At 37.3% G+C, this 11,381-nt stretch overlaps 1 protein-coding gene across 1 annotated transcript; it reads right to left on the bottom strand.

The window, feature by feature from the left end:
* Window positions 1-1,169: 1,169 nt before the first annotated feature.
* LOC107300899 (THO complex subunit 3) lies at window positions 1,170-10,100 on the bottom strand. The gene is made up of 6 exons (XM_015830182.1): window positions 9,904-10,100; window positions 6,499-6,655; window positions 5,918-6,122; window positions 4,188-4,349; window positions 2,354-2,454; window positions 1,170-1,891 (listed from the first exon to the last, which is right to left on the bottom strand). Exons 1-6 carry the CDS (start codon window positions 10,084-10,086, stop codon window positions 1,728-1,730), a joined length of 972 nt encoding a protein of 323 aa, XP_015685668.1. The 5' UTR covers window positions 10,087-10,100; the 3' UTR covers window positions 1,170-1,727.
* Between the last annotated feature and the right edge of the window lie 1,281 nt (window positions 10,101-11,381).

The following is an 11,381-nucleotide window of genomic DNA, read 5'->3' on the forward strand; positions in this document are numbered from 1 at the left end:
TAATCCACAACTGAGAAATGAGTAGGGCATAAATGACTGCATTGCAAGGGCCCCCGGGAGCCAATTGCTTCTAACTCAAGGTGCCTAATAACAGTAACAAATTTTTAATTATTTAAATAAAAAAGAATATTGGGGTAGTTAAGTGTGTATTTTTGTGTAAATGAACTTAGTATCTGGCACCAGTCACAAATGGCTTCCTCTTTAAAAAAAAAGATTTGAAAAGCAAATTCTAAACTAAGTAAATGCAGATTCTGGGTTGAATATCTTCAGAGGCATTTTGTTTGAGGGTTTCCTCAAACAAAGGGGAAATGTTTTTTTTTTTGTGTTGTTTTTTAACATGCTGTGAGCCGCCCTGAGTCCCTCTGGGGAGAAGGGCGGCATAGAAGTTTAAATATAAATAAATATAAATAAATAAATAAATAAATAGTATTTTTACTCACAGAATGAATTACTAAACCTGAATAAAAGTACATCCTATTGTAATTAAAAAGTGCTGCCCTATTTTTAACTTTTTCCCCAATAAATTGCTTCCACTATTTTCTCTTATGCAGGGAACATTCTGAATTGATTTCAGTCATCTTCACCAAATTAGTACTTCATAAAACCAAACAAATTGGATAAATCATATCGTGATATCAGGCTCTTCCATAACCCTCATTGTCTGGATTTTCTACGAATAATGAAGGAAAGGGCTTTCACATTAGGAAAATGCAGCTGAGACACCAGAACTGGGGTAATAATGGCAAGACTAAAAATATTAATACTGCTACATTTCCTTTCCTGGAAACAGTTTTCCAACAGCACAACTTTTTAAATTGAAAATGAAAAACTGCAGAACACTTAGACAAGCCATACATACTCATCCATAACAACAGCCAGCTATGTCAAATCAAAGCTTGATCCGGTCAATGTCCTGATTCTCACTCATCAACAAATTGCTCCCAGAAAGCTTTCAATTAAGGTAACAACATCCTCTAAGTCCATCTTTCTTTGCCTCTTTGAGTGCTGCTGTAATATTCCACAGAAGATAAGATGAGAGAATCAATATTCCAAGACTATATGAATAGTTTTCTGGAAGTTCAGTAAATTGCCTTTTAAACCATAATACACAATATTTTAGCAAACATCTTTATCCAAGGTACAAAAACAGGATCATATAAAAATTAATATCATTTTCCAGCCTTACTCCTTTTATTATCCTAAGGTACAAAAAGAATTGGACACATACTTATATACATTTTCTCAAAAGTTAACGATGAAAAGGAAAATTTCAAACATGGCTAGAAGAAACCAGCATAATTCTCAACCAGAATTTCCATTCTCAAAAGAAGACACAGAAAATGAGAGTGATGTATAATCCGTGTTTGCAGCAATTTTTGCCTCTAACGGTCTCAATTAAACAGAGGACAGAGACTGTTATGATGCAGAACACAAACGCATTGGCAGCTAAAATATTGATAGCTCCCCTGTAATTCTGCAATCAAAATATTGAATAAGCCATGGTTTCCAAAGAGAGTCCAGATCATTTCAGCTTCTCTGTCTTCTAGGACAGTTAACAATGCATAAAAACTTCTTTAAAACCTAATTCCCAGACAAGGGAATTAAAATTCATGGCATTATTCTCTTCCACAAAGAAAAACAAATCCAGAGAGGAGTTGAGTGTCTTCTGAATGTTCTACACTGGCTTATAATCCTAGGTCGTAAATAAAGTCTCTAGCAGCTTTCTCTTAAGGGTCATAGGGAACACCAAAGAGCTTTACAGTGCCCGCTTCTCTACTGCTATCATATTTGCCATCTTTATCATCACAGGCGTAGGCTAATAGCGCACATTTTGGATGCCAAGCGACTGTGAAAGTTGGGGACTCGCATTGTACTTCCCAGAGCTTCTCCCCTAAAAAAACAAAGACATAATTAGATACTGTTTTGGGGACAAACTCAGACCCTATATACTTAGCTCATTAGAGACAAGAATGCAAGTTAGGAACTACTGTTGAATAAGTGTTCCTTTTATTCAGAATCATAAGGGCAGTTCAGAAAAAAACCTCTTTCAACAAGAAAACAGCAAGATTTTCAAAACAGCTTAAGGCATATGTTACATTATATATTTCATTCATAGATATTATGCCTAGATATTATGCTTGCCTAAGGATAAAATTCTGTGAGATATACAGTATTTAAACTGAGACCAAAATTCAAAACCAAAAAGCAGAAGATAGGGGGGGGAAATACGATACATCAATCTGTGCATATATATTACTAGCCCTTCTTTACAAAATGCCTTCATTCAGTTGATCTCTTCTCCTAATAAAGGTTAAATTACTTTCCAGCTAGGTAGCAAGAAAACCATACTCACCAGTTTCTACTTCAGCAATATCAATGAAGTGATCTTCAGAGGCTGAAGCCAACATCTTGCCATCATGGCTAAAGCTCAAAGTCCTGACAGGCCAATCAAGTCTAAGATCGGGAAGCAAAGAAGGAAATAGAGAAATAGATTACAAGAGGCGAGATAAGTGCTTTGGGCACCACTAAACAGTCTAGTTTATCATTCTTAGAATCTAGTCTTTCAAAAGTAGAAATATTGCCACTGACTATGGAGATGTCATTTAAGTACAATAACTAATTTGTACCTCAGTTATTAGTATCATTTTAAAGTTCTCTAAGACAGAGATCACAATATCTTGTAGTAACACATTTTGTGCTGTACGATTTTTGTTCTTAATCTACTTAATCTACTGCCAACTGGTTTTGTTGGATTACTCCTATTTCTCATTTTATTAGACAGAAAAGGTCAACTCCCCCTAGTTAGTAACTATACTACCTAATTTATATAGGTATAAAATAATAGTTTACTCATTTGCATCCTGGTCTCTATTTTTTCTTAAAAGAAAATCCTTTACTTGACCCCATACTACAAATGCAGTTACACTTTAATAAAGGTATTGCTCAACTTCCAACAGTTCATTTAGTGACCGTTCAAATTACAGCGGCACTGAAAAAAAGTGATTTATGACCATTTTTCACACTTACGCCCATTGCAATATCCCCATGGTTATGTGATCAAAATTCAGATGCTTGGCAGTGACTCATATTTATGATGGTTGCAGTGTCCTGAGGTCATGGAATCATCATTTGTGAATGGCTATGGAGATTCTCAGTCATCCAGGTCATAGTTATCCCAAAGATGCTTTTCCACAAGGCAACTGGACTTTCTTGTTTTTCTTTGAAAGTGATTCTGATAAGGCTCCAGGTACCTTTAACGACTCACTAAAAGAATGCAGATGAACAGCTGTCTGCAAGGAGTATAAATCCTTCCATTCCCCACCATCCAGTCAGAACTGAAGAAGCTTCTTGGATGAGAAGCGAAACATCTTCAAAGCAAAACAAGAAAGTCCAGTTGCCTCATGAAAAAGCATCTTTGGGATCATCATTTGTGTCTTCTGACAAGCAAAATCAATGGGGAAGGCAGATTCACTTAACAACCTTGTTACTAACTTAATAATTGCAGTGATTCACTTAACAACTGTGGCAAGAAAAGTAATAAAATGGGGCAAAACTCACTTAATAAAATGTCTCACTCAACAACAGAAATTTTGTGCTCAATTTTGATCCACAGTCGAGGACTACTTGTATTACATGAGCACTAAGATGGAGCATTCATATTATTTATTAATAGTTTTTTCAGAATTTGTTTTCAAATTATTTTAAATAGATTCTAAATTTAGATTGTAAATTTGAAATTGTTTGAAACATCCAAGCACACTGTCTTCTTTAAAGACAAAGCAGGATTTACTGTTTAATCAACTTACTACAGATACGATCTACACAATAATAAATCACAGCAGCAATGAAAGAACAAGAATGGAACTTAAAAACAGTGTAATAAATTTTACATTGAACCTCTTCTTGTTTTCCATTGCCGTCGTCGACATCCATCATCATTTTTTCAGGATAACTATATCATCCCAAACCCTAGGATATGCTTCCATTATATATCATTAAGCTATACTGCATAGCTCACATATTGCACTATTGCATTTCTATAGTACATCCTTCTAATTACTTTGCACTTAGCATAGTATTTTGATTATAAATACGTGTCATTCGATTAATCTCAGAAAAGCGCCATTTATCCATCTACAAGCACAAAATCTGGAAAAGTACTTTTTAACACTTTTAATACAACTCACCTAGAGAAACATCGTACACATACCAGCTCATCCACATCCCAGAGGCTAACTAATGCATCAGCACTTCCGGTAGCAAAATACTTGCCCGTTGGATCAAACTTGATACAAATGCAATTTGAGGGGTGGGCATTAATTGACTGAATGGGTTTCAGCTCTGGGTAGCTGCAGAAAAGAAATAAAAACAGTTTATTAAATGCACATACAATTCACTAACTAGGACATACCCTGAAATCTTGTTTAACAATGTCTAAATGTAAGGCAGGCTCCTTATTATATATCAGGAACCACAAGCTGCATAGTTTGAATAGCATATCTTACTTTATTTTAGCACTGAAGAGTTATAAGCAAATATAAAAGAGCATGTATGACCCCTTTAATACGTTTTAAAAATTTAAACAAATGTAAAGTAAAAAAGGCAGAAAAGTTTGTTCATCAGTTTATGCTACACCAATATAAGGATCTTTAAGATACCACAAGATTCTGTTCATTTTGCTGCAAAAAGCACATCTATCCTAATCTGGAATGTCTGCTAAAAGGCAAAGAAAATTGAGATATTTTGAAAAAGGAGGTTGCTTCATGGTTTGCACACATAAGAAAATGAGAACGCACAGGATAATAATTGCCCTTATTTAAGTCAGTTCAAATACAAGAAGGACATTTGTTTTAGCATAATAAAGATCTAAGCAGGCCCTAATAGTGAAATTCCTCTTCCGTTAGCAAATCTGGATGCCTGAATAACATTCTGGATCTGAGATCATATCCCAATATTCCTCATCTGGTTAAGTGATAAACTGATTAAAAAAGAGGAAAATAGAATACGACATTTTTATTTAGTTTTTAAAATACTTGACTAGTAGTCCTTCACTGGAATACCTTTCATTAGTGTCAAAATGGAGCAGACAATTGAAATACAAATCCCCACTTAACCATACAGCTCACTAGGAGACTCTAACTCCAGGGCCTCTCAGAACATTGCTGAGAAAACAAGGGAATATCTCCAGGTATGCCATCTCACATTCCTTGAAGAGTAATTAAAAATGAGTATCTAAGCTGAAAAAAGAAAAATGTGGCAATGGCCACTATTAAGATTAAATTCATGATACCTTAGATCTTAACATTAATATATCAGGAATAATAAATGGAACAGAAAGAACTCTTATGAGGAAACAGTATTCAGAGATATCCATGAAAATAGAACAGTATTTATATTACTGTTGGGTTCTTGGTACTCTCTGAGCTTGATTGTTTTCTGCCTGACCAGCATGCAAGAAAGCAGCCAAGCTCAGAGAACACCAAGAACCCAACAGGTCAATTTGAGCTATATATATTGTCTTCTATTTGCTTTAAACTTTAAGATCCTGAAATGAGAAGATATTGCAAAAAGCTTTGCAGCTGCTAATGGTATCGCTGAAATCATATGAGCTCCAATTAGAAGCAAAATTGGAAGGCAGAACAAAGAAAAAATATCTATAAACAAGGCTGCATCTACGTAAAAGGCAAATCCACTTTCCCAACATCACTTAGATCAGTGTTTCTCAACCTTGACAATTTTAAGGCATGTGGACTTCAACTCCCAGAATTCCACAGCCAGCAATGCTGGCTGTAGAATTCTGGGAGTTGAAGTCCACATGCCTTAAAATTGTCAAGGTTGAGAAACACTGACTTAGATCAAAAGACAGGACAGCCAACTCACTTGCTGCCCTTCCTAGAGAAGGCCATGGTGAAGGTACCTGAGGATGTTGATGCAACCGTTGCCATTGGTGAGGAAAAACATGTTGTTGTCATTGTTCCAAGATATCTCATTCACTTCAAACTTGAATTGCTCTTCAGCTTTGGACCGATACGTCTTAGCATCAATGAATGTGACAACATCATCTTTATTCCCTACTGCAATAGTCTGACCATCAGGGCTCCAGCAGATGTTAATGTTTTCACCTATAAAGGAGAAAGGGGGAAAAACAAATCTTCTGATTTACTAATTGCAGCAAGAACAATTTACACAGGCTTTTGTATTTGCAAAGCAAGGATGATAAACAGAAAATGCAACTTTTTAATACAACAATTATTAACTAACAATGTTATAATACAACAGTACGAGTGCCATGGCTATTTATCTGAAAAGAGAAGAGAAAAGAAAGAGAATGATTTGGTCAAATACCATGAAAAACAAGTTGTTTCTCCCTTAAAAGCAACATATATTAAAAGCATGTGTTCATAGGTATATTGGTCACTTTATATGATCAGGAAGCAACAAATAAATATGGAATAATTTTGCCCCCAAGATCTCTTATTTAATTAAGAAGAAAAATACCTTTTGTATTCACCATGACAATGCACTTAGTGGTTCGAACATCCCATATACGAATGGTTTTATCACCAGATGCTGTGACAAATAGATCTGGGATACTAGGATGCCAACACAACTGATCCACACTATCTCCATGGCCACGGTAATTGTTTTCCTTGACCTGAAGGGTAAAAAAATACAAAAATCTTCAACAAACTCTTCTGCCCTTCATAATCATTTTATCACCTACGCTTCATCATAATCTAAATGCCACTGTATATAGTTGTCTGTGCAGGATTTGATTCAATGATTTGTGCAGGATTTGATTCTCTATATGCACTTTGATAGAATTATAGAAGAACAGTTGACTAAGTAAGGTAGAAGTTACCCAACTTCTCACCCTACAGTCTTCCCCTCTAAACAACTGTTCTCAGATGGTTTAAAGATAACAATTTAGTTTACTGATACTAATATGGAAGAATCTTGTCACCTTCTCCTAGGATGGTTTTTCAGCTTCCCAATTTATCTTTCTGCCCCAAGAAGTGAGAGAGTCCAAGTATAGAAGAATTGTATTTAAAAATATCTCAAAATCAAAGATACAAAGTTTAGATCAATGAACTGAAAACAAACATACTAGAAAGTGAATATTGGTAACAACAAATCGGCAAGAAATATCAGCTATCATTTTTAAAATCTTATGTTTCTGAAGTGCTACTTGTGATTTGTAAACTATGTAGAAAACAGAGAAATGGCCAAAAACTTAAAAGCATCCATTTTTATTTCAATACTAAAAAGAGGCTTTATTAAAGAATACTCAAAATTACTAAACAATTGCCCTTATGTCACATATCAATAAAAAATGTTCAAGATTTTACAATCCATATTTCAACCATATTATGGAACAAGACCTAACAATGAACAACCTGAATCCAGTAGAAGCAATGACATTGCTAGTATCCATGGATAGTGGATCAGATTGCTAGTATACACAGATAGTGGAAAAATCAAGAGTGTTCTAAAAACATGTCTTTTTTTTTTTTGCTCTATTGATTATATTAAGATTTTTGACTATATAGGTATCAAAAACTATGAATAGTCCTTAAAATAGTTCATAGGTATACTGGTCACTTTATATGATGAACAGGAAGCAACAGTTAGAATTAAATATGGAGTAATAAAATTGTTCAGAATTGGGAAAGAAGTGTCAAGGATGTAATCTGTCATCTTATTCATGTAACATATGCAAAATATATTATGAGAAATGCTGGAACAGAGGAAATAGAAATTAAAAGTAAAACTTTGCCAGAAAATGAAACACCACGGATATGTTGATGGCCAAAAGAAAGGAAGACTTAAGGAATCATTTTTGAAGGTGAAAAAAGGGAATACAAATCTAGTCTGCTGCCCAATATTGAAAGAAATTAAACTGATGTCAACGCAGAAGTACATATAAGCAGAAAATAAGTTGATGCTGATTTTACCTCCCTGGGCTCGAAAACTCAAGAGATGGTGACTGTAGCCATGAAATAAAAATATGTCTGCTGCTTTGGTTGACCATAACAGACCCAGACAAACTTTTGATATGAAAGTAATCACACAGATATGCACTGTTAAGGCCATGCTTTTGTAACATATGGTCATGAAAGCAGGGAAATTGATGCTTTTCAATAACAGCACTGGAGAAAACCGTGGAGAATACCCCCAAGAACAAATCTTTCAATAACAACTGAAGTAAAATTATAGAGCTCAGTGGAAGCATTAATAATGCAGCTAAAGTCTAAATGTTTTTTTTAATATGTAATGTTAAGGAAAGAATCACTAGAGAAGAGCCTGAGACTTGGTAAAATCGAATGCAACCAAAAAGAGGCAATTGGGAGAGAAAGTTGGAAAGCAGCCCCACCGACGACACTAGGATGAGTTTATGAACTCAGAGGGTTTATTGGCAGATCAGCCAGACAAAATTATTATTATTATTATTATTATTATTATTATTAATAATAATAATAATAATAAAGTTGGATGGGACCTTGGAGGTCATCGAGTCCAACCCCCTGCTCAGGCAGGAACCCTACACCATTTCAGACAAACGGCTGTCCAGTCTCTTCTTTAAAACTTCCAATGTTGGAGCATTCACCGCTTCTGGAGGCAGGTTGTTCCACTGGTTAATTGTTCTAACTGTCAGGAAGTTTCTCCTTAGTTCTAGGTTGCTTCACTCCTTCATTAGTTTCCATCCGTTGCTTCTTGTCCTGCCTTCAGGCGCTTTGGAGAATAGCTTGACTCCCTCTTCTTTGTGGCATTGGATATTGGAACACTGCTATCATGTCTGCTACACTGCTACCCTCGTCCTTCTCTTCATTAAACTAGACATACCCAATTCCATCTACCTTTCCTTTTATGTTTTAACCTCCAGTCCCCTAATTACTAGAATTGCAGCAAATTTGGAGAGGAAAATAATGCTAACAATGTCTAATAACAGCTGTTCCAAAGTTACCAGGAATTTTCCAACTCTTTGAATATAATTTGCCATAACACTATGGTATTTCCAGACAGACTCCATCCTTTTCACCCTGATCTCATACAATCTCAGCATCCACCAGGGCAACCAACCTGCATTTGGAGCCCCACTACTCCCTGCAACCATCCTCAAAAAGGGAAAGTTGGGGACTAAGAGAGAGTTGTCAGCCTGGCAAGATCCAGAATAGACTTCAGGAGAAAGCAACACCACTTCCTCAAGATAGAGGATACAACTGCTACCGTACCTCCAGGGGACATTAGCTATCTTCCGTATCTAGTCTCTCACTTCCCCAAAATGCTCTCCAAAAGACCCAAGAAGGACATGGATCTAGCACACACATGGCACAGATAATCCTATCATTCGGAGTCCAATCACCTCCTCTGATTTAACTCATGCACAGTCCATGCCAGAGGTAATGATTTTATTAGCAAAATGTTTCTTCAAAATTTTAAAGTGATCCTCAGAAAAATCTTCCTGAATCCCAAAGGCACAGGGCACCTTAAACAGAACTGCAATCAAGAGTAGAGAAGTAAAAAATGAGACTGTCCAAAGAGACTGTCCAGTCTCTTCTTAAAAACTTCCAGTGTTGGAGCATTCACCGCTTCTGGAGGCAGGTTGTTCCACTGGTTAATTGTTCTAACTGTCAGGAAGTTTCTCCTTAGTTCTAGGTTGCTTCTCTCCTTGATCAGTTTCCACCCACATCCGGAAGCCACCCAAAAATTGAAATACAAGAACCACCGAATTCAAGCAGGTTTACTTTCAAGCCGAGATTTGTCGCCCTTTCAAAAAAAAAAAAAAAAACATGCTCTAATTCCCACATCTGCCGTCGAGAGTCCAATAAACCCGCCACGCTCTCTGCCGCCGCTGCTGGCACTGACTCGCCGCTTCTTCCACTCCTCCGTCCCTGGACTCACCAGCCGGTCTTTATCCAGCACGAAGACGCTTGCGGTCTTGTCGAAAGAGCCGGAGGCCAGACGGTGGCCACAGCAGCTCCAGGCCACCGAGTGGACCTTGGCCCCGTGCGCGGGGAATTCACGGCTCCGCGTGTTTGCCCGGAACTGCTCCTGCATATTCTTCACGTAAGGAGAAACAGCCATGTCTCAAGCCAGCAGAACCCCCCCTCCCCTTCCCCCGAGCAACTTTCCTTCCGAGATGCAAAGGTTCTACTTCCGGTAGGTTGTTCACGTGGGCAAGAGGGAAGAGTCTCTTGAGGAACGGGTTCCTGAGCGCTGTAGAGCAGGGGTCCTCAACCTTGGCAACTTTAAGACTTGTGGACTTCAACTCCCAGAATTCCTCAGCCAGCAAAGCTGGCTGAGGAATTCTGGGAGTTGAAGTCCACAAGTCTTAAAGTTGCCAAGGTTGAGGACCCCTGCTGTAGAGGTATATAAGTACAGAGAGATTCTTTCACCCCAGAGACGTCCTTTTACTAGTATCGCTTGGTGTCTCTTTGATGCGTTCATTTATCTTGTTGGTGAAACTTTCTCTTTATTGATTCTTGGGAAGGCCCGCTGTGGCTTCTAAAGGAAAGACGTCCCTTCCTTTAACAGAAGAAAAAAAAAATAGAATGCTGTTTGGAACGTGGCTCAGGATCCCCAAACAAACAAACAAACAAACTCACTTGGAATTCCAGAAACAAAACTTTATTTGAAAAGAAGCATTTGCAAAGGCTTGGTGAGCTGAAGCACACGTAAGAGTCCAGCCACACCTTAAAGAGATATTAACACACTTTTATATCCTACCCCCGATGCAGATTCCCCCCTCTCCTATCGCTCTTAACACCCCTTGTCTGAACATCAGATCCAGTGTTTCTCAACCTTGATAATTTTAAGGCATGTGGACTTCAACTCCCAGAATTCCACAGCCAGCAATTCTGGCTGTGGAATTCTGGGAGTTGAAGTCCACATGCCTTAAAATTGTCAAGGTTGAGAAACACTGATTAAACTAACTCGAAGCACCTAAACTATTCCCCCCTCCCCATGTTCCAGGAAGCCCCCTTTGTGCACGTCTTATCTCTCACCATCTAGTTTTCTGTTAACAAAGCTCAATTCTTATAATTGTTTCTATATTTGTTTGCTGTTATACCTTTCCTAGCTTAAGCTCTAAACTCTTATCTTCAGTTTTTGTGTTTCCTCTACTTGCCTTTTCAGTTAGCCAGCAACTTCTGCTTTTCTTATTTGTATACTAGCTGTACCTGGCCACGCGTTGCTGTGGCTCAGTCTGGTTAAATGGAAAAGAACGAAAAGAGAAAGCGCACGTTTGTGTCACAGGTGTGACATCTATATAATAGTAGGTATATAAAAACACGCGCGTATTCGAATGCAACGTTGTGTCAAAATTTCAAAGCAATCGGTGAAGAACTTTCGGAGATTTAAGATTTTGAACAAACGAACAT

This window comes from Protobothrops mucrosquamatus, unplaced genomic scaffold (genome assembly GCF_001527695.2).
Source record: "Protobothrops mucrosquamatus isolate PMUCROS unplaced genomic scaffold, P.Mucros_1.0 scaffold9045, whole genome shotgun sequence".
NCBI lineage: Eukaryota > Metazoa > Chordata > Lepidosauria > Squamata > Viperidae > Protobothrops > Protobothrops mucrosquamatus.

Bases quoted from the DNA above. Each gene is read 5' to 3' on its own strand.
- LOC107300899 (XM_015830182.1), bottom strand. From the start codon at position 10,086: ATGGCTGTTTCTCCTTACGTGAAGAATATGCAGGAGCAGTTCCGGGCA. The intron at 6,123-6,498 runs GTATTTTTCTTC...TCTCCTTTATAG, and splicing joins TGTCATGGTGAATACAAAAG to GTGAAAACATTAACATCTGC. The intron at 2,455-4,187 runs GTGAGTTGTATT...TCCCGATCTTAG, and splicing joins TGTGTACGATGTTTCTCTAG to ACTTGATTGGCCTGTCAGGA.